This window comes from Podarcis gaigeae (genome assembly GCF_964106915.1).
Source record: "Podarcis gaigeae genome assembly, chromosome: 7".
Classification (NCBI taxonomy): domain Eukaryota; kingdom Metazoa; phylum Chordata; class Lepidosauria; order Squamata; family Lacertidae; genus Podarcis; species Podarcis gaigeae.
Genome location: NC_139683.1, coordinates 54,638,710 through 54,662,580, shown reverse-complemented (window position 1 = coordinate 54,662,580; position 23,871 = coordinate 54,638,710). Strand labels below are relative to the sequence as shown.

Here is a 23,871-nt window from a genome sequence, read left to right as displayed (position 1 = left end):
TCCTATACAGTGGGCGCTCGGGTTGCGAACATGATCTGTGTGGCATGCACGTTCACAACTCGCAGTGTTCGCAACCTGCATCTGTGCACGCGTGGATTGCGATTCGGCGCTTCTGCACATGCGCAAAGTGCGATTTAGCACTTATGCACCTGCACAGCCGCTGAAACCCAGAAGCAACCCGTTCTGGTACTTCCAGGTTTCAGCGGTCCGCAACCCAAAAAAACACAACCTGAAGCGTCTATAACCCGAGGTATGACTGTAATGGAAACATGTTGGATGGAAACTGGCATCACTGCATCCCTATGCTCTTGCGTCCCCACACTCCTGCCAGTGGCAGGCAACGATGTGAGAAAGCAAAGTGCTCACTGGGAGCACATTAAGCCTCATAGTGACTTTATAGGTAAAGAGGAGAAAATTTTATAGGCTTTATAGGTAAAGAGGAGAAAATGAGGCTTGGGGCTGCCATTATCAGCAGCGACCCAGTGCCTGCCATACTTCTGCCTCAGAGAACCACACCTCCCAACTTTACATACAAAACAGCTTGGCTTAGAACAATAAATATTCCAAACCACTGTTTGCTTTGCTTTTTATCTAGATTTCAGAATGCTACGGCACAAGGACAAGCAACTAATGCTGATCCTTTAATATTCACCCTTTTGAGAGAAAGAAAAAAGTTGTCAAGTATTCAAAAATTTCATGCATATGATAATAAAATTCATGAACCCTGGGAGGTTTGTTACCAAACTGTCTCCTTCTATTTGGATCCTTTCAGTGGCATTTCTAACTGCAGGGGTTGAGTGTGTGCATATAAGGCAAGTTCAAGAAGCAAGCTTCAAATAAAAATATGATGTGCTGGTTATCTTGCCCCCTCTAGAATATTCATCATAACTGAAGGCTACTTATTTGATTTGATTAAAATATTAATGTGGAACTATTAATGAACAATGAACTTTATTAGGCAGGGAACGACCTAACCCTGCTGTTTCTAATGCTCAGTATTGCATCCAAACACTTCGTATCCCATCCCTCATTCCATTCACACAGTAAAAGCACATCATCATCCACACCTTCTACCAATGATACCCTGAGTCAGTCATTCATGCAGGCACAAATGAACACATGGAGAGAGCCTTGTCAGGACACCTGCTCCACCCATCCCTGGTTTCCATGCTTTCAGATATTGCCATTTGTAAATAGTGCACTTGAATGGGTGGAGGTTGGTGTCAGAGCCCATGTATATGCTACCCCCAACAGCATCCACCACATCCTTCTTTGAACATGACTAAAGCAGCAAAGAAGGCTAGAGATATTCAGTCCTGCCAAGCATACAGTGCAATGGTCAACCCATATGTACTTCCTCCTCCTCCTCCTCCTCAGTCTATCATTCCCCTTGCTGAATCAAAAGTACCAAAGCCAGCCTCTCCCCCTTTTTATTTTGTATAGCAAGACTAAGAAGGAGGGAAAGAAGTGCCCTATTTTAAAAGGAAATAATAGCAGGGAGAGGAGATTTCAGATGAGGCAAGATGCTTCTCAGCCCTTCCAATTGCTGTATATTCAAGAACCCAGGCCCCCTTTCCCCATGGGGAATGGTAGCACTGGTATTATTATTATTTTTTAAAAAAGGCTAACTTTCCTCCAAAGGCCCTCCAAGCAGGCCGTAACATAATATAAAAACAATGGCCATAAAGTAAACAAATACAGTACAACATATAAAACAAAGAAACTGAACAGCAAAACATCAAAGCAACAAACACAGAAAATATAATCACATAAAGCAAGTTGAAAAATAAACCGTAGCATCGAGAAAACCAAGCAGTTTTCACAGAGACCCATTGCAACGTGTGGGCCAGATGGGTAACTCATTGGAAAGAGTTCCAAAACCTAGACACTGCTACAAAAAATACTCCGTTCCATGTTTCCTCTAACCAATTGTCTATAGTGGTGGGACAGTGAAGAAAACCATTGCTAATTATCTCAATGAGGAGGCAAGTTCATGTGAAGAAAGGTTCTTCCAAATTCTATAGCACTTTGAATAGAGACCCTTGATGCACTCTACAGGTCAAAGGTCAAGAGGCTGAGTACTAGTACTCCAGTATCATATTTTAGATCTGTGTTCCATTAAAGACCAGAGCCACTGTACAACGGTACTTCTCCACAAGGCTAATGGTATCAAAAGTCACTGAAATTTCCAATAAAGACAATGGGAACACAATTCCCTTTCCCTTTCCCTCTTCCATTGCAGACTATTCATCAGAGAAACCAAAGCAATTCCAAAACAGGATCACTAACCAGACTGAAATGGATCAGGTAATTAATATAAGGGAAACAACAGTTCTCTCTGTATGTGCTGTATTTTCAGAATACTATCATAAAGCTGTTATCTACTTTCCCTTGGTTAAAACAGTGCTTTTCATTAAAACTGGATGGTCAAATTGCCCCTTTGCTCTTTAGAAGAAGTTGCAAAATAGGCACCTCAAATTGTAAGATAAGGGTAGCTGGGATATAAATTCAGAACAATCCTGCACAACATGCTTAAGAAAAAGTCTTCATTAGCTTATCATCTACAAGCCTCCAACTTGTAAATAATTTAAAGTTAAAAATATGGAAAGAACAGAAGGGGGTGTCAATGCAAGGTTATTCCTATTAAGAACAAAACAAAATATAAACGTTAAGGATACTTCCTGGTATATCAAATGAACTGCTGGTTGCTTTTAGTCTTGATGGTGTTAATGACACTGTTGTTTTGCAGCAGCTTATTCTTAAATTAACAATAAAGGCCTCGTTCTCATGTCACTTTGAACCTCAGTTAATAACAAACTATGGTCTAAATGTGAATGTGCAGCTTACTCACTGTAAGCTACTGAAATTGTGGGCACTTCACTCTTCCGCCACACTACAGCCTGACTTAGTGCTACTTCCACAACCAAGATCAAGGATAATTTCCGCCAAACAAAGCATGAGCGATGAGCCAAGAGCAAACCTTGATTTCATAGTGCTAAGCCTTTAAACCATGGTTTAGTTTGGTGGGAGGGAGGGAACCCAAGAGGCCTATAAGATCCTGAAGACTGTGCAGAAACACTTCCCACATTCAGCTGGTGTGGGAAACATCTGTGGGTACCTATATACTGTACTGTATTTACTAGGAATGCCATATGTCTGGATTCTCCCAGATATTACTGGGATTTCAAAGGTGGAATTGATGTCTGGGGGAAATTTCTGAAAGGAGGCACTTTGTCCTGGAAGAGCTCTATGAGTATGAAACATTATACATTATACATTCAGAGCTGTTTTCTATGCCAGCTGAACACTTGGGACAGCATGGCAGCATTTCCATCACACGGCAATGGTGTGTGTGGTGCACATTGTCAGTAGCGGGGCAACTCCACATGGCCCCATCACACATTCTTTCAATATTGGGGGCCAGGGGTAATGTGAATGTCCTTAGACAGAATCCCCAAACAAGAAGCTAGTTCTACACACTGGCAAGCATTTAACCCCCTGAATACTGAGAAGTATTTTTCAAACTAATCTTATCACATACAAATTTCAAATTTAAAGAATTCACGAGTTTTGGAAACATTTGTTCTGGAAACAGATCTGTCCATACAGGAACAGGTCAAATTTAGCAGTGTATATATAACCAATACAAAGGCCTGGTTCAAAGGTCACACATATACGGCTGCTAAACCATAGTTTGCGTGATCAAGAGCATCTTGAGGGTTCTTGTGGTTCCCCTGTCCTAATGAGATATAATTGTGACTGACCATGACAACCAAACAGCTGTAAACAGTTTCTGCTAACTATAGTTTGTTCCCAAACCACAGATTAAAACTAGGATCTAATCCTGGTTTTAATACCTAGTTGAGAGCAAACTACATAGTTAGTTGAAAAGAAAGTTCACTGTCAAAATGCCAAGTCTTGCACAATAAAATAGCCTTGCCTCAGAAAAGGAGATTGAATGCAATTTCAGTTCTACCTGCCAACCCAACTCTTGTGAAATTTCTTCCAACTTGAGTCATTACAGTAACCATGATTTCCAGAGATCACCCAAAAAAGGCACCTTCACTTCTAGAATAGTGCAACTTTGGCCTCCAGTGTGAACACATGTGGTTCTTTGGAAGCAAGCATTTCTCCATACAGACACTTAACAACCTGGTGGCTTCCCTTGCTGAAGCATGTGCTCACCATGAGCAGAAATAACAGCTATGAGCGGAGGCAGATCTTCCAAAATTTATAAAAGCAGGATCTGATTCTTGCATTTATTTCTTGCATGTGCTCCGCATGCTGTCTCTTCAGAGTGGCATACAATCCCAAGGAGTTACACAGAGGCAAGGAATCTCAGGCCCAGGCAGAAAGGCTCTCAATTTGGCCCTTGGAACTCTCCCCAGAACACACTCCTGCTTCACACACCAAGTGATTTTATCTGCCTTGTAATATGTTGCTGAACTCTGATAAATTAGTGTTCTTGCTTACCTTGATGGAATAGTGTGGGTAAGTGGGTGCATACAAGCTAGCCTACTGTACAAAGGAAAATGTTACATTTGTTGCTTTGCTTACTTTTGATCTGACCCCACCTACCACTGGTATGTGGTTCTCAGAAGGCTGTCTATAAAGGAATGTGGACCTCAAATTGAAAAAGGTTTCCCATCCCTGGATTAATGTTAGCATGTAGCACCAGAAAACAACAAAGACACTTGTTCAATCTTTAAAAATAACCCATTTATTGCAGCTTATGTTTTCATGGGCTAGATTGAAGCTGTGATGTCATGTGAAGTCTGGGTTACTGAATGCCTTCATAAACCGCCATTATTTACTGCTTTATCCCAGGAGCCCTCGGGTACAAGCTAATATCTGCATAGCTCCAAGAGGAGCCCAATACAAGTTTGTGCTCTCTTCCTACATTCCCAATCTTGAGTGTGACTAAATGCCAACCTTGTGGTTTTTAAATCATGCCACCTTTCCCCTGCAAGTACCTAAGAGCCCCTCTGGATCAGAACAAAGGCCCATCAGGTCCAGCAGCCCATTCTCAATGTAGCCAACCATCTACGAGCAATGGCTAGCAGTTCTTGGCAACAATCCCCTCCGTGAATTTGTGTACCTTGGTTCTCAAACTTAATCTGTTCTGGGAGTTCATTCGACTCCCGAAACCATTTGAAAACCCAGGCGCAGCTTCTGATTGGCTGCAGGAGCTTCATGCACTCAAGTGGAAGCCGCGTCGCCCAGCTTCCCAAAAACATTCTCAAACCATTACACTTTGCGATGTTCAGGAGCTGATTTGTTCAACAACCAAGGTACCACTGTAATTTGTTTAAAGCTGTTCTAAGTGGTTGGACATTGCTACCTGTTGTGTTAGCAATTTCTAGTTTAAGTATGCATTGCAAGGGGGTTGGACTAAATGACCCTTTGGGTCCCTTCCAACTCCACAATGCCAGGAAATGTGAATCATTTTTATCTTTTATCTGCCCTGAATCTTCCAACATTTTCAGGTCTCCAGCCTCCTCTCCTCCTCTTTTTTTTTTACATCAAAACTGCCAGCCTGATGAAGAGTTTTAATGAACTCGGAAGCTTGTGTCATTTTGTACAGCCCTTAAAATATATTTTTGGCCCCAGATTTTGGATTTTTCTCTCTCTCTAATGGGCCAACACGGTTTCCTCTGCTGCAGAGTGAATGCCACAGGGAACCACCACCCGCTCAGCGCCTGGAATACTTGGCGAGCGACAGCAGTGCGCGTGCGCTCCTTCTACAGGAAGATGAGCTCAGGCGTCCCTTATCGCTCACCCGCAAACATACAAGCCCTCGCGCAAGCGCAATCACAGTCCCCTGAAAAGAACGGTTTTAAAGCCACGGTCGAAAAGGCGCGTGCGCAACGTCCAGTCCCCCTCGCTCCTGAAAAGGCGCCGCGCGACGAACATGCGTAGTGCTAACACGAAAAAGTCACAGACCACGAATAGCTTCCGCATGCGCACTTTGGATAAACTTTTTTTCCTCCCCCTTCGTTTCTTTAAAAAAAAAAGCGGATGAGAAGCCTCGAGGCGTTAGCCAATCGCTATATGAAACCGTCTTCCCGCCCTCCATGCCCAACCACTCAGGACTTCCCTCCTCAAGCATCAGACCCTCCGACGGTTACTGATTGGCCCAAAACGAGCTTCCTGCCCTCCCTCCCACTTATCGAGAGGAGGAAGGGGGAGAAAAAACGACGGCGGCACAGAGGCCCAAAAAGCCCTAGGGAAAGCGAAAAGGCCTGGAGAAAGCCAGGAACGACCTGGCGCCCCCAAGGATAAACGCCTACAACAGCCTTAAGCAGAAGCCTCCCTCAGAAGCGAGGGGACCACTGACCGTTGGTTTTTACTCACCGGATGGGGACGCCGTCCTCCTCCGCTTGTGATGATCTTGGTCACAAGTGGCGTGCCGTAGATTCGCCGAAGTGCGTCACTGTCGGAACGTGATGCGTAACGTCGTACGGAGGGGAGGGAAGACAGGAAATGTATGGAATGCAACGGCGGCAGTTGCTCCGCGGGCGGCGCGTGACTCTTTTTGAAGAAGCGAGGGCCTTAACTGTACCCCAGTGGCCTCGCGCACCGCGTGGAGATCGCTTCCTGCCCCTTCAGACGCGTTCAGAGGCTCCCTAGCGGGGACTCTCGCTTTCCTCTATTGTGCGTTCCGTGGAGCCAAAAGTGTGAAGGGGCTGGGTTGTGGCTGGTACCCTTGAGGCGAAGCATGCACTCTGCACATGCCCCGAGGCACTCCTGTCCACCATGACTTCCCCGCGAGAACCTCGACACCGAAAACAGGCTCTGGGGTTCGGCTGAGGCCCCGGTGTTTCACTGCACACGCGCAATAATATCCTGAAACGAACCTTGTAGGCAGTGGGCTCAAGCCCTCATTGCTAGTTAAACAAAATTAACGAAGGGGCAATATCCAGATGCCATGTTTGTGTATGTTCCGTGTGTAAACACGTCAAATGTTAACAAACCAGAATTGTTTAGGCATGAAGCAACTCAAAAGTTTGAAATACACACAAAAGGTAGTGCTCTTTGTTTAACTGGTTAAGAGGTAGAGATTGACTTAACTAGCAAAAAAATAAATAAATTGGATGAGGGATTTACAATTGCCAGGTGGGGAAAAACTTCCAGTTTGGGGAAATTGATTGAAAATCCCCCTCCCAAAAGATACTAATATATAGTGGTAATTGATTTATTATAAACCCCAAGCAGGCATGTAAGCTTAAAAACATACTTAGGTTATATTTATTACTTGCTTCATATCCAGAAGGGTTCACATGGTGACTTTTAGAAATTACAGTGAATTTTGTTAGAGACTATATGTTGTTGTGTGACTTGTTTGATTGCCACCTTGCTATTTTTCAAACTTTAACACTCATTTTAGTAGGACTACACTGTGAATTATGAAACTTACTGTCTTTTTTGACTGTAAAGCAAAATAAAAATACTTCAGTTGAAGTATACACCAGTGTGGTGTAGTGGTTAAGAGCAGTAGTCTTGTAATCTGGTGAACCAGGTTTGCATCTCCACTCCTCCACATGCAGCTGCTGGGTGACCTTGGGCCAGTCACACTTCTCTGAAGTCTCTCAGCCCCACTCACCTCACAGAGTGTTTGTTGTGGGGGAGGAAGGGAAAGGAGAATGTTAGCCGCTTTGAGACTCCTTCAAGGGAGTGAAAGGCGGGATTTCAAATCCAAACTCCTCCTCTTCTAAAAAAAAATACTCGTAAGCCTGCAAATTTGCAATGGTAGCCACTGCCTTCATATGCCACTAATAAGAAATTGTCTGTTGCCTGGGAACCTGACAATGTGCCCAAGGTTTCAAAATTGCACCTGCCACCCTCATAGAAAGAGTATGGACAGGATATGATCTGAAGGAACATGAAGCCATCATTTTGCTGAAGCTAAGCGGGTCTTAATCCTGTCTGTGCCTACATGGGTAAGCACTTGAGATCCACATGTATGCAGTTACCACATTTAGGAAAAAGATGCTGCAAAGAAGTGTGCAGCCAGTAGAGGGTGTATAGTGCACATGAATAGTTATACAGTAGTTCAGTCGCACAGGGTGCAACCATACCTTTAAACAGACTTTAAAACAGTTAGGAATGTGATGTGTCATTTGTGGGTAGCACATCTTTTACAAAAACACAGTAAGAGGGTCATCTTAAATGTAGAAAACCCAGGTGGCAATATTCATTCTTTTTCCTTTCTGAGAGTCCAGAGTTCTTAAGGAAGCAATAAAGTTCTGTACAGGCACATAAAGAAAGGAGGAATGGGACTTCCAAATGTAAAAATAAAATATCATTTTATTGCAGGGGGATCTTCTCTTTTTTCCACACAAGTATTTATTGATTTTATCACATTTAAATTTCTAAATATATTTGTGTATATGTGTTCCTTTAAGAACATTTCAAAAAAGGAAGTACGGAGCTGTGCTTTAGAGGGTTATCATCATCCCATCTTCTCTAGGTAGAAGCAAGTTCTTGAAGGAAGGCTGCATATAGTTTGGTTCCCTCAATGAAGTTGTACCTACATTTAAAAAGAAAACAATATTAATAGTGGGCATGCAAAAGCAGATATAGCGCAGATGGAATATGAGAGTCTAAATTACAACTTTGCAAAAATGTATGACTACGTTAATGGGTAAACATAATTATGGCCAATACTACATCTGGTTTTATTATTCACGCTTTTTCTACTTCATTTACATCAGTATTTCAAATGCTGTATGTTCAGTTTTTCCATCTTCAAGAAGCTTCTAGGTGGTTTATGTTGCACACAAAACAGAAGTCCCAAAGTTGTCTTCTCTCCAGAGATTATGCTTAAAATTCACTTACCATAGCATTTCCCCCTCTAGTAAAAGACTTCATTGCAGTGGTACCTCTGGTTAAGAACTTAATTCGTTCTGGAGGTCTGTTCTTAACCTGAAGCACCACTTTAGCTAATGGGGCCTCCCGCTGCTGCTGCACCACCGCTGCACGATTTCTGTTCTCATCCTGAAGCAAAGTTCTTAACCCGAAGTACTATTTCTGGGTTAGCGGAGTCTGTAACCTGAAGCGTATTTAGCCTGAGGTACTACTGTGTTTTAAAGGCCTACAGATTACCTGTTGATCTTTTCATTTTGACCATGAGGGGCATCATCTGGTCCTCCTATTCCTAGAAGCATTATACTCTTTCCAGTTACGTCTTGGAAATGTGAAACAATTGGAATTGTTCCACCTATTCGGGTCAAGTCAGCCTCAGTGTGGAATACTAAGAAATAGGAATAAAAGAAAACTTAATTTTCATAGACTGGTTACTTAACATTTTATCCAACTAAGTCCCAGAACAGACACATTTGTCTTTGTTGCAATCTTGAATTAAGAGTTAACTACTTCTAAACTTAAAGTTGTGATCCTGTCTGTAACTGACAAAATCCACAAAACAACTCTTTTAAACCTGCAGTGAAACAGTTCTGTCGTAACGTGTCCCATGACTGTTCTTTAAAATATGTTTTCACAAAACTGACAAAACGAGCCTCTTCCAAGGCCAAAATGCTCCTTCAAAAAAACTGTGAATTACGTACACATTTATATAACATTGTAGCTTTAGTATTAGATGCATGTGTAGATTACTTTGGATTTTTTGTAGTGATGCAGCCATTTCTATTAAGTTTTCTACACTGCTTTTTAGTGTGCTGGGTGCTTCATAATAATCACAGTAGCCCCAAAGTTTTGTAATTTGTTGCAGTAAAGTGACCAGACCTTTCTCTATTGCCTTTCTTCCAGCCAAATACAGAGGTTCATCTGTATCAGAAAGCCACGGCTTTGATGCTTGCACATTGGTTATTTCCATATGATTAGGGCTGTTCCGTTCAGCAAATTTCTTGTTCAAATGATCCATTACCTCAAGAGAATAATAGTGAAAGTTTATTCTAGTTTGCTCCTGGTGAAAATTAAATCTGTCTTAATAACACAATAATAATGATCTGCTTATGAAGATGCATTGTGGGATAATGACCTGCAGTATTCATGGTCTAGCACACTTTGAGCTTTGAATAAAGGCTGATCAATGTGCTGGTGATTATCTTTTGGTACTTCAGTGTGCTGGTCATTATTCAAATTCCCATTCTCTGTGATTCAAGCTAGTACCTTTAATATATTATCAACTTCATTTAGAGTTAATTCACTAGCAATATAATGCCTTGCATGTTACCCAGAAGTAAGCCTCAGTTTACCGTAATTCATGTGAAGTAAGCATACTTGAGTTGCAGCCTTTAGGCTACAATCCTTTACACACCTATTTGATAAAAAAGTCCTATAGAACTCAGTAGTGATTATTTATGAATGAACATGCATTGTATTCCATTGCATGGCAACAATCTTGTATACACCTACCTGGGAATAAGCCCTATTGAACACAGTGGGGACCTACTTCTGAGTAGGCCTATTTTAGGCTAGGTTGCTAGAAACATCACATCAACTGAGGAAAGCAAATGATTAGCACTGTTCACCACAAGAGAATAGAGAGATTTTAAAGACGCACAACCCAGAGCTCTACCTGTTTTTTTACTACAGAGCGATCCATATGGGGAACCAGGCGTATTGAAAATTTCCCAATTACTCTTGCAGGGATTACAGTCTTAGTTCCAGGTGCAGAGAAAGCTCCTTCAATTCCATGGATGGACAAAGATGGATAGCGTGACTTCTGCATTAATAATTCTTCCTAAACAAAAAAAGCAACTTTTAAAGCAATATATAAAGTCTTAAACAATAAGTTGCAGTTTGCTCACCATTCTATTATTTTACACAGACAAATGGGTTATTTATATCATTATTATCATTTGCATTTTTAGTTGCTTTTTCATGAAATGTGATCCAAAGTGACCTGCAAACTAATAAAACATGAAAACTAGATTCTGAAAACTGAATCATTTTTTGAGCCTGGAATACGTGGTCTTATGGCACCCCTCCTTCCTATAAATGGTAATGTGTGTTGTGTCACTTTTTTCAAAATGTGGTAAGCTACCTGGTATGTTTGCCACCCCCCCACCATCACTCATTCTACTGAGTGGGGTGCTAGACTTTGGACCAAAAATCCTATTATTCCTGATGGCAGAACTAATTCAGACTAATCATGGAGAGAGTAGTTGACTGACATTTTTCTATCTCATGATACTAGACTTGGGGTTACTCTAGAACCCCCAATCTGACAGTACATTTGGGACTGACAATTCCACACAAGGTGGAATTCATTAATACAGGCTAAGAAAATGGTGCTAGTGACTTGTATACATATTTTACAAGCATATTTCTGCAAAAAGGGAAATGCTGCCCTTTCATTACACCCAAAATCAGCTCCCTGTAGTAGCCATCCCAGACTGCCTAATGGTAGAGCAGACCCAGATTTGACCATGCTTCTACATCAACTATAAAGGAATTCCCACAATTTGCCCCATCGTAACTGAAAATTGTGAAACCAGCTATCAAAAGCCCAGCTTAGAATTCAATACAAAATCAATATGGCATATACTTTAGTGCTATATGTGAAGTTTCTTATGCCAAATGTGTCCTTCAGCGTCTTGAAATCCCATTCAATTTTTTCATAGAGTTTCTTTTCTTTTTCCGTAAGAGGAGCAACTGCATCATAAATCCCAGGTATCAGTATATGACCAGAAGAATCGACAAGGGTACCTGAAAACAAATGTACAAGTTCTGAAGAGGAACTACAGAAATAACAGAACTTGCAGTTACTTTTGTTTTTTTTATGGACAGAATGTAACACCAAACATCAATTAAAATTGCTTACTTTAAAACTAGGGAATACAGAAGGCAAGCCTCAAAATAGTCCTTTATTTTTTTAAAAGTTTATTGAATATTTCTCCTAATTTCTATTTAAAAAATCAATAAATTGTAGCTGCCCCATTTCCCTTTTATTTTTAAACAAAATGTTTAATGACTTACAGAAAATGCTAAGCTTTGCTGTTCTCTAAGAATCTCTATGAAGAGCTATGCTTCTTCGGCATCATAGAACATGCACAACTGGTAAGGAACTTTAATATATAGATAAACCTATAAAACCAGATCCCCAGAGTAAGATGATGGCTAAATAAGAATAAGATAAATGGGGGGGAGGTAGTGGGAATAATAGCATACATGTGGCAAACTGACCCCAACCTATGAATGTTCATTAGAATGTCTATAGATGTAATAAAATAAAGTAAAAATTCCTTCCAGTAGCACCTTAGAGATCAACTAAGTTTGTTATTGGTATGAGCTTTTGTGTGCATGCACACAAGAAGCGTGCATGCACACGAAAGCTCATACCAATAGCAAACTTAGTTGGTCTCTAAGGTGCTACTGGAAGGAGTTTTTTGTTTGTTTGTTTCGACTACAACAGACCAACATAGCTACCTACCTGTAATATAGATGTAATAGTCTCGTTTCAGGAGCAGCTTGCTGCCCTCGCCAAAGTCTTGTTTACTAGGGTTACGAGCTGAAGCTTCCAGCAAGATCTTGTGAGAGCCCAATGAAATCACGTGGAGGCCACTGTGAGATCTCACAGGGCTTTTGTGGGATCTCAGTGGAAGCCTGAAGCCACTGTAGCCACTTCTCGCTTTGGGAGGGGGGGTGCCCAAGGAGGCGCCCCTTGGATTCTTCCATCTGAGACAGTCTGCCTCATGGATGGTGTTATGTACTGAGTTGAATACAATCCAAAATTCAGTAGCCTGATTGGTCCTAGAACAATAGGATTCAGAATGCAGCTGTCTGATTGGTCCTAGAACAATAGGATTCAGAATGCAGCAGTCTGATTGGTCCCAGAACAATAGGATCCAGAATGCAGCAGAGAATCCTGGAATTAGCCAATCACGTGGGGCCCATTGTGTAAATAATGTACATAAAGCAGACATTTCGGGGGAACTGGTTTTCCTCACTACTATGAGCTGAATAAAGAGCATGAAATCCACACTCAACTCCGAGTATATTTCAGATGGGATGGTCCTACCTGCTTTGCACATCAAGCTAAGCAAAACCATGGACTTGCAAGCATGAAAACTTCAGACAGGAGACTGTGACCACATTGCTGTGCCCTGATCATTTGGCTGCTGTCGTGTGCTAAGCTAAGCTATGGCTTGGCTTAACATGTTGTTGTCCAGACCAGTATTCATTATTTAGCTTTCTCCAGACTGTGGAATGCCCTCCCATCAGATGTCAAGGAGGTGAGTAACTAAATAACTTTTTGACATGCTTGGTTTAGCATGTTGTCCAGACCAGTACTCATCGTTTAGCTTTCGTTTAGCCCTCCCATCAGATGTCAAGGAGATGAGTAACTATGTAACTTTTTGAAGACATCTAAAGGCAGGCAGCCCTTTATCAGGAAGCTATTTAATGTGTAATGTTTAATTATGTTTTTATATGTCTTAGAAGCTGCCCAGAGTGCTGAGGTGGGGTAAAATGGTGATGGTGGTGGTGGTGATAGCAATGAAACAATTTCATTAAATATAAAGTTGATCTTCCATATATGACTGGGTTGCACCTCAAGGAAACCCTTCATAAAGAAAAATGCCTTCAAACTTCATCACACTAGGCACCTGTCTGGTTTTGGCTGGTAATTAGGTGGGTCAGAAGGAAAGGGTTAAATGAGTGTGACGTGATTGGCCAGTGGAAACTGATAGGAGGAGTTAGAGTGAGAGTTGGAGTTGGAGTTGGAGTTGTGTGGAAGTTAGTTGGGAGTTGGAGGAGGAAGAGGAAGGATATAAGTCTGTGGGTTGGTCGAGTTGTGCTGTGAGAGGAACTGTTAGGTGGAGTCAGATAGATAGTTGAGATAATCAATTTGAAGTTGTTAGGAAAGTATAATACAATATAGAAACTAAGATTAAGAAACTACCAAGAAAAATTAACTGAAACCTTAAATGTGTTCATGCTTATAAAAATAAACTTGATTATTTATTAATGTTAACAGCTGTCTGGACTCCGTGTGTACCCGTGAGAAACGGGTTGGTGGCAGCGAAGAGGCAATCACAGTGGTGGCACAGGGATCAATAGACCGGGGACCCTGTGTGATCGCCACAAATGCCTTCAAATATCATCACACTAGGCACCTGTCTGGTTTTGGCTGGTAATTTATTCTAGAGAGCTAGAGTTCCAGCACTAAAAGTTCAGTTTCTAGCATAGGCTAAATACACCTCTGGGGCTTATGGTACTCTCAGCAGTGCCCCATCTGAGGAGCACAGTTGCCCGGCAGGGATATACGCAAGGCGTATATCCTGGTCCCAAGTTGTTTAGGGCTTTAAGGCTAAAAGCAAGACCCTGAACTGCATATATTGGCAGCCACTGCAGCTTCTTCAGCAGAGGTGTTATATGGCACTGAGAGGGTTCCTCAGTCAACAATTAAGCCCTGCATTTTGCACTAGCTGCAGCTGTGAAGGTGCCCAAGGGAAGCCCCACACAGAGCGCATTGCGGTAATCCAGTCTTGAGGTTACCAATGCTGAAATCTCAGTAGTCAAGCTTTGAAGCAGCCTAGAATGTGTGAGCTAGTTGTTCACTAGTAGAAACTCTACTTACTCAACAGATATATTAAGTCACTGGTTGCTTCAGGAACTATACCTCCGAAGGTCCCTGAATGCAAGTCTTTTTTAGCACATTCAACCTAGAAAAAAAGTAGATAAAGGAATCAGAGGGTGTATTAGTATGCCGTGCCATACCAAGATTTTGCATCAGGAAAATGAACAGGCACAAGCTTCACGTTTGTGGGCTCATCCCTCTCAGACATGCATCAATTAAAAATTGTAATCCTCGCTTAGCAGCTTATTCGTTAGAAACTTTACGGGCAAATGATAATAAAATGAATGATAAGATGTGTCTGTAAAATTAGCATTATTATTATATCCCAACTTTCCTTCAAGTAGCTCAAGGTGGTCCATGGTTCTTCTCACCTCTAGTTTATTCTAATAACCATATGAGGTAAGTTAAGCTGGGCTTCATGGCTGCGTTGAACCCTAGTCTCCTAGGGCATAGCCCAACCATTACACTACACTGATTCTACTAGTTGTAACAATATTAAAGAGCCCCAAATACCTCAATTAAGAAGTAGCTGTTTCCCCTTGTTCCATATGTAATACTTGGTTTGTTGCTGATCCATGAGGAATCAGTGATCACAATGTAATCGACATCTGAAAAAAACGTACTGTTTCTCTCTTCAACCAGTTTCAATAGTCCAGGGGATCCTACTTCTTCCATGGCTTCAAGGAGAAACTTTACATTCACAGGAAGTTCCTGTCAGAGAGTGGTTTAAAATGTAGTAAACAATGTGTTTGTTTTGTTTTGATGGCAGATTTCATGAAATAAGAAAGACTTGTTAAAAAAAACAACCAAAAAATCATTTACATATTGTTGAAGTGCTTCTACTGCATTCAGTACAGCCAGAATTTGCCCTTTGTCGTCCGAGGTTCCACGTCCATACAGACGACCTTGAAAATAAAAGTGAAATAAAGAGAAGCTGATAGAATCCAGTTATACAATTGTACAGTATTTTACAAGTTCAGGGGTGACATAAGAGTCCTGTTGTACCAGATAAAAGGTCCATTTAGTTCACCATCCTGTTTCCACAGTGGCCAATCAGATGCCTGCTGGAAATTCACAAGCAGAGCCTGAAGCAATATCTTCTCCCACTATTGCCACCCAAGAACTGGTATTCAGTGACATTCTGTCTCTATATTGCTGCCATTGAAGAAGAATAAATGCTCACCATCTTTTTCTGTCAAATTGTATGGCTCTGATGCCCATCCATCCTCTAATCTGGCTGGCTGCACATCCAGATGTCCATAAAAACAAACTGTATGTTTTTTAGGGTCCTTTTTAAGTTCTGCCAGAATGACTGGTGGCAAACGAGGTGTAGTTCCATTATGCAGCTAAAGCAGAAGTGATGCATTAACAGTGCAATCCTATAAGAAGAGTTTGGATTTGATATCCCGCTTTATCACTACCCGAAGGAGTCTCAAAGCGGCTAGCATTCTCCTTTCCCTTCCTCCCCCACAACAGACACTATGTGAGGTGAGTGAGGCTGAGAGACTTCAGAGAAGTGTGACTAGGCCAAGGTCACCCAGCAGCTGCATGTGGAGGAGCGGAGACGCGAACCCGGTTCCCCAGATTACGAGTCTACCGCTCTTAACCACTACACCACACATGTGCTAGAAGCTATCACTTGCCTCTTTTACCCAGTCCCCTCACCTCCTGACCACGTTATAGTCCATCTATATATATATAGCTGCTTCCTATGTAACTTATGTTACTGGAAATTCTATCTTTCCTTTAGATCATATTTTTCATTTGTGATCCAGTGGACAGAGACTTTATTTCTATCTTCTATATTTCAGCAAATATTAGAGGAGGAGGAGAGTGGGTGACCAAAACACTTAGCATGAAAGACTGGAATGTTTTAGGCAGATTAATGAAGACTCTTTAGAGACATTAAGCAGTAGCCTTAAGGCAGGCATAGGAAAACTCGGCCCGCCAGATGTTTTGGCACTACAACTCCCATCATCCCTACCTAACAGGAGCAGTGGTGAAACACAATAATTACCTCTTGTACACCCAGTTCCGCCAACTCAACAGTTCCTCCTAAATATTTTATCCTCTCTTCTGCTAAACGTATCATTTCAATCAGATCTTGCCTCTTCAGAAGATTACTGGAGTCACTTTCAATGGCCACCCATTCTCTGAGTCTCTGTGAAAAGAGGAAATTATGAGGGGGATGGAATCCACATTCCAGGTAACACTCCTTCACTCTAGTTTTCCAGTTTGTCGCAAAATAGCACACCCGCTTGTACCTGTACATATTCATGTTGATGTGCATCAATGTACTGAAATATTTGATCTGCAGGGGCAAGTGATGCTTCACTGGTGATAGTTGTGAAAGCAAGAAGAAATACAAGAGATATCTGAAAGAATAATTACTATTATTAGTATCCTGCAATTCTCAGAGCCAAAATCCCATACTGTTTGACCTGGACTGTTTGGTTACAGAAGATTCCACTTTATCCAGGGGGCAGGGGGCGAGACTAGAGTTTGCCCTATACGTTAAGATTGGTGTTTGTTATTCTATCACTGTTGTCTTAGTCTAAATTAATCTTTGCTTTGAAAAACAAACCGCTGGCAAACCCTTCCATTGCAATAGTTCCGTTTCCTGACTGCTTACAATATTTGCCACTTGTCTGAGCGGTGAGATGTTCCAAGGACAGTGCTCTATAGTTTTCTATACAGTTCACTATAGACTTGCAGTGCCTTTTGTGGGGAGGGACACACACACACACACACACACACACACACACACAGTGTTTTTAAGGATTATTATATATCTCTTCTGCATATGTTCCATCAGTCCAAAAGCAGACTGATGAATTCTTGTCACCCATACTTAGCATTTGCCAATAGTAAGAGAAACAGGCAATACTTCACCATGGCAGTAGAGACAAGCAGTGGCAGAATTTATTCTTCTTGTCTTCTTTGCCAATAGAGTCAGTAAGCAGAGGCTGTGAGACGTCCTCTTATTTCAAAATCCAGTAAGCTTTTGCTTTACAAGTCATTCCGCACCACCAATTTTATCTCAGTTCCCACTGTTTATTTAGCCTGAGCAAACAGTTTGCTAATTTGTTAACTGTCTGGTTGATGCGTTTTTTCCAGGAAGTTACAGTTACTGTGCAGTAAACACAAGCCAATCCATCAGTGCCCACAGTGTTGGAAAATATTTAAGTATAGTGTGGGCATCAGAGAAATTTAAGGATTGTAAAAGTTAATACAGTACGGAGAATGAGAGCTGCCCAGCACAGTGCCACTATAGGGCATGGCCATCCAATGTTTCAGTGTCGCACAGTTGTGGGTCCAAGTTGCTTCTGGAAGAAGTGATGAGGAGTCCAATATGCCCAGAAGAGAAGTATTTGCTGGATTAGGCATAAACAAAGATTCAATGAGAAAAACCTTCCCCCAACTTTGCTCCCTCACTGCCCCTTCAAAGCGCCTTCCAGCTTTTAGTTTTGTTCTCATTATTTTTACTTTAACTGTAAAATTTGAAAAAAAGAGTAAAAAGTATTTTGAGCAACAAACTCACAGGACCAGACATTGCAATTCCAGATTTGAAATGTCCCTGGGAGAAGTGGATGCTGGTGCCATTACCCACTTGTCACTATTTTAATTTCTTGCAACATCTCAAAACAGTGCTAAGTTGAGGGTATTTTGTTGGAAATTAAAACGATCCAGACTGGAGCACTGGAATTTATTGCATTTTAATTTTTAAATGGGGACCAGGGAAGGTATCAGCAGTGAGCCCTACAAGGACAAGTGCCAAAAGATGTCCAGTGCTAACACCAGATCACAGGGAAATCATAATCTCTTTTAAATAGTACCAATTCCCCTGTAGTAAAACCCACAAATAAAGCCTTAAGTATGTACTCAATTAGATGTGTACTGCACTACAAGTTCAACTTCCACGTATCTGAAATTAGGTATATCCTTGAATAGCTGGTAATGGGACGCGGGTGGCGCTGTGGGTAAAACCTCAGCGCCTAGGACTTGCTGATCGCATGGTCGGCGGTTCGAATCCCTGCGGCGGGGTGCGCTCCCGTCGTTCGGTCCCAGCGCCTGCCAACCTAGCAGTTCAAAAGCACCTCCGGGTGCAAGTAGATAAATGGGGACCGCTTACCAGCGGGAAGGTAAACGGCGTTCCGTGTGCTGCGCTGGCTCACCAGATGCAGCTTGTCACGCTGGCCATGTGACCCGGAAGTGTCTGCAGACAGCGCTGGCTCCCGGCCTCTAGAGTGAGATGAGCGCACAACCCTAGAGTCTGGCAAGACTGGCCCGTACGGGCAGGGGTACCTTTACCTTTACCTTGAATAGCTGGCATGGACACATGTGTTGATTCATATGCAGAGCTGCAAATTTAGCAATAATGAGCATTATTTAAATAGCATTGCTATTATTTAAATCTCATCATAGCTGTGAAGACTAACTTGGGTGCCTGCTCAGTCTTCTCTTGAGGAGTGAACTGCTAATGGGCAACTTCAAGGCTGCTGCTCTTCCTTCCAAGGGATCTCTATCTTCCAGCTGGATTAGGACCCTTCAACTAGAGAACTGTTATCTGCAAAGTAGGACACATGGCCATCTAAATAGACCCACTTAATAAAGCAGTCACAAAATTACTGGCCCTTTGACTGCCCACAACCTACTGCCCAAATTATTCCCATTTTGATTTGTTACTGAGATCTACGAGGAGAAAGATCAGTTCTCAGAGAGCCATGTCACATTTTTATCAGTTATCTGCGTCTCCTTCACTGAAGGTTTGAGAGGCCCTTGGTAGGTTTCTACATTGGGAAGTGGGTGTGGGATGCTGTAAGAGGGAAAATGCAAGGCAGACGTCTGCAGGTTCTTGGAAGGTGCAGGAGGCCAGGGCAGATCCGATTACTCAGGGCCTTTCTGCAAGGATACACATCAAATGTACCACAAGCAGACTGCACCCATTTCACAACTCTACTGCAACGACTTCTCAGTGTCAAACGTGCACCAGCCAGCCCACAGCTGATGGGGATATAGATTTGCTGGTGAGGTTCACAGCAAGCATATTGGTGGGCGGGAGTCATGATGGGCATCACTAATCATGTCACAAAATAATAGCCCATATGTGCCCAACCACACATTCCAACTGTGCTCAGATTCTGGGAAGGGTTATGAGAGAAGACCTGTGTGACCAAGCACAAGACAAGCATGAAATGTGATTCTGCAGAAAGTTCGCTTTTCTAATGGAATTTGAAATGTAATTGCAATGTTGATGAGTGCTTGCAGCCCTGATATAATAATGATCATCATCTTGCCATTATGAATATGCTGGGAAAATATTTCTTTCCCCCCACTATGCTCATCAGAAATAGCCACAAGCAAGTTCTCACATATTAATGTGCTATAATTGTTTTTGTTTTCAGCTTTAGTGGTTTTCCAGTGTAATTAGCATCAGAGCAGTTGATTCTGATGAAACGCTGCAAGCAATTAATGCTTCACAGAGGATTGCACCAGTAAAGACAGATGCATTGAGAGGTCTTTTAACAGCCTTAAATTACCTATTGACAAAAACATATGCACAAAACTCGGAGTAAAATGGCTGTCACCAAAAGAGAAGAGAACTAAAGATTGGTGTTCAAAGAGATTAAAGACTTGGAAAGAGATACATCTGCTGTAATGAACAAATCAGGGCTTTTGTGGAACATTAGGCAAACATTAAGACTTTGGCTTGTGGATGGGACAAAATATACAAAGAAAGTGCACATTGTAGATTTTATTTACTGCATTTTGTTGTTACTAATTTACTGAGTTAGGGGGCCTTTTCTGGGGCCATAGCCCAGATGTAGAATTGTGTGGTTCATCTGGTCCCTTCACTTTTTAGTTTCTCCTCCTGTCTGGTGAAGAAAATTCATATGTTAATATTGTTGCTGTTGTTTTGCTGCGTTTCAAATTCCCGTTTAAATTTACAGAAAAACTTTTAAGATGAACCTAGCATACTTTCAGTGGCAATGATCAGTGTTTGACAACTGAGATTCAGTCATTTAGCTTATTGTTGTAAATTGCAAGGCACATTATACAAGCATCTCAGAAATAAACATGAAGGAGGCACTATTTCTTTTCTCTTCTGATTTCCCTCTGTCTGTCATACTGGCCTGGTATGCACAAAACTTATCAATAGGTCCTTGAACCTTTGTCTATTTGGGATGAACAAATATTGATAATGCTTGAGCTCCGCTAATTCTCACTCAAGTAAATGGTTAATCTGGGATAAATTTCAGTCTCTCGGCTATCCAATATTTCCGTATGCATTGTTTAATATTAACGCAAAACTTCATATTGTGTATTAAGAAACTACAGTAATGCCATCAAATCACAATTCCATTGTATCACAAATATATTATTAATCTTAACAAAATGCACAACTTGAACAATAAGTTGTATTACGTGGTTATAATATTAATAACTCAAATCTTAACAGAAGGCTCCTGTAATCTATTTCTCTTGGTCTGTTAGAAGACTTTATCACTTTGTTTACAATTTCACTAGTCTTTTCTTAATTAAACATGTCTATATCCATTTTGCATTATATATCTTCCCCAAAATATTAATATATTGTGAACCCATAAATCCTATCTGGTTCTAAATATCTTTTAGTATCATCAATAAATTTCTGCCATTTGTAAAAAAACCTTTTTCTTCTCTGTCTTCATTCTCGGACTCTTAAAAAAATACATCAATATCTTAGATTTTCTATAATTAAACTGACAGTAATTTGTACAATTACTTAGTGCTACTAGTACAGCATTATATCAGCCCAGATACTCACTGATTCCATGCAATTTATGCCACTGAGCCAAACATTTTGATTTTGTCACTGCAAATGTACAATGAGTCCAGCTTAATAATAATAATAATAATAATAATAATAATAATAATAATAATAAATAAATTTTATTTATATCCCGCCCTCCCCAGCCGAAGCCGGGCTCAGGGCAGCTAACAACACTAAAACAGTGCAACATTATAAAAACATTATAAAAGTTAATTAAAATCAAAATTGATGGCAACCATAAACTAAAGTTTTGTAAAGATTGCCAAAGGAGGGAGTCAGGCTGCGCCCTGACCAAAGGCCTGGTGGAACAGCTCTGTCTTGCAGGCCCTGCGGAAAGATGTCAAGTCCTGCAGGGCCCTTGTCTCTTGTGACAGAGTGTTCCACCAGGTTGGAGCTGCAGCCGAAAAAGCCCTGGCTCTAGTTGAAGCCAGCCTAACCTCTCTGCGGCCTGGGACCTTCAAGATGTTTTTATTTGAAGACTGTAAATTCCTCTGTGGGGCATACCAGGAGAGGCGGTCCCGTAGGTACGAGGGTCCTAGGCCGTATAGGGCTTTGAAGGTTAAAACCAGCACCTTAAACCTGATCCTGTACACCACCGGGAGCCAGTGCAGCTGGTATAGCACCAGATGAATGTGATCTCGCAGCGAAGACCCCGTAAGGAGTCTCGCTGCAGCATTCTGCACCCGCTGGAGTTTCTGGGTCAGTCTCAAGGGCAGCCCCACGTAGAGCAAGTTACAATAATCCAGTCCGGAGGTGACCGTCGTGTGGATCACAGTGGCTAGGTCAGGGCGAGAGAGGTAAGGAGCCAACTGCTTAGCTTGGCGGAGATGAAAAAATGCCGCCTTTGTTATAGCTGCAATCTGCGCCTCCATGGAGAGGGAGGTGTCGAAGATTACACCCAAACTCTTAACGGATGGTGCTGGCACTAATTGTGCCCCCGCAAGAGATGGGAGTTGCCCCCTCAATCCCGTATCGTCCCGTCCCAGCCAGAGGACCTCTGTCTTCGAAGAATTTAACTTCAACCGGCTCCAACGTAACCATCCAGCCACAGCTTCCAAGCATCTGATCAGTGTGTCTGGGGCCAAGTTAGGATGGCCATCCATCAACAGATAGAGTTGGGTGTCATCAGCATACTGATGGCAGCCCAGCCCAAAACTCCGGACACGCTGGGCGAGGGGGCGCATAAAGATGTTAAAAAGCATCGGGGAGAGTATCGCACCCTGGGGCACTCCACACACCAAGGAGTGGCGAGATGACAATTCCCCCCCAAGCGCCACCCTCTGTCCCCGACCAGAGAGAAATGAGCGCAGCCATTGAAGGACTGTGCCCTGGATCCCCACGTCGGCAAGGCGGTGGTCCAGGAGTTCGTGATCGACCATGTCGAAGGCTGCTGACAGGTCTAGAAGAATCAGCAGCCCCGACCCGCCTCGATCCAGCTGCATGCGGAGATCATCTGTTAGGGCGACCAGAGCCGTCTCGGTCCCATGACCAGCGCGGAAGTCGGACTGGAATGGATCCAGAGCCAATGTTTCATCCAGAAACCTACCAAGCTGTTCAGCAACCGCTCTCTCAATCACCTTACCCAGGAATGGAAGATTCGAAACCGGGCGGTAATTGGATAGATCTAAGGGATCTAATGATGTTTTCTTTAAAAGCAGACGCACCACTGCCTCCTTCAGTTCCCCTGGGAATGTCCCGGTGCCAAGGGACAAATTGATGATATCCCCCAGGGGGGCCCGCACCTCGTTTGGACACGCTCTAATCAGCCAGGACGGGCACAGGTCGAGAGGACAAGTGGTGGGCTTTCCAGCTCTGAGGAGTCTGTCCACATCGGCTGGGGATATCCGGTCAAAGTGCTCCAATACTGGACCCAAGGACAGTCGAGGGGCCTCCAGTTCCTTTATTGTATCCAAATTGGCAGGGAGGTCATGGCGGAGCAACAGGACCTTCTCCGCAAAAAAGCTCGCAAATGCCTCACAGCTGTGTGTCAAATTGTTATTTAGATTTGGCTGTCCTTCGAGGTACGTTAAAGACCGAATTATACTAAATAATTGCGTCGGGCGAGAGCTAGCGGATGCAATGGAGGCCGAGAAGTAGGACTTCTTAGCAGCCTTCACTGCCATCTCGTAGGTTTTCATAAAAACCCTATAAGATGTTCTTGAAGCTCCGTCACGGGCACACCGCCATACTCGCTCTAGCCGTCTGAGGTCCCGCTTCATTTTCCGGAGCTCCTCGGTAAACCAGGGAGCCTGGTTTCTGTGGGGTCGCAGAGGGCGCTTAGGTGCGATCTCATTGATGGCTGCCAGGAGTTGGGTATTCCAGCCCTCAACAAGCTCAGTCAATGAGTCGCCAGGGGGAGAAAGGTCCCACAAGGCTTAATGGAATCTATCAGGGTCCATCAGCCTCTGCGGGCAAGCCCAAATCGGCTCGCCACCTAAGCAGGGTGGGGGTAGAACGTCAATCCTGGCTTTCAGAGCGTAGTGATCAGACCATGGCACCTTCATCAAAGGAA

General features: G+C 42.6%; 2 protein-coding genes across 2 annotated transcripts in view; both read right to left on the bottom strand.

The window, feature by feature from the left end:
* The window catches only part of ZNF407 (zinc finger protein 407), a 331,124-nt gene extending 323,085 nt beyond the window's left edge, over positions 1–8,039 (bottom strand). Inside the window, exon 1 of the mRNA XM_083746832.1 lies at positions 6,355–8,039. The gene's annotated coding sequence lies outside the window, so the exon portion shown is untranslated. The remainder of the gene's footprint in view (positions 1–6,354) is intronic.
* A 126-nt stretch (positions 8,040–8,165) lies between these two features.
* On the bottom strand, positions 8,166–17,583 carry LOC310848203 (beta-Ala-His dipeptidase-like). The gene is made up of 12 exons (XM_083746971.1): positions 17,438–17,583; positions 16,810–16,920; positions 16,563–16,706; positions 15,729–15,891; positions 15,368–15,450; positions 15,059–15,256; positions 14,546–14,630; positions 11,513–11,673; positions 10,541–10,705; positions 9,745–9,886; positions 9,106–9,253; positions 8,166–8,530 (listed from the first exon to the last, which is right to left on the bottom strand). The coding sequence occupies exons 1-12, from the start codon at positions 17,438–17,440 to the stop codon at positions 8,467–8,469; spliced, it is 1,467 nt and encodes a 488-aa protein (XP_083603097.1). The 5' UTR covers positions 17,441–17,583; the 3' UTR covers positions 8,166–8,466.
* Between the last annotated feature and the right edge of the window lie 6,288 nt (positions 17,584–23,871).

Excerpts from the sequence above, each read along its gene's own strand:
- LOC310848203 (XM_083746971.1), bottom strand. Across the intron at positions 15,451-15,728 it reads CAATTTGACAGAAAAAGATG|GTCGTCTGTATGGACGTGGA; the intron begins GTGAGCATTTAT and ends TTTATTTTCAAG. Across the intron at positions 10,706-11,512 it reads ACTTCACATATAGCACTAAA|GAAGAATTATTAATGCAGAA; the intron begins GTATATGCCATA and ends TTTTTTGTTTAG.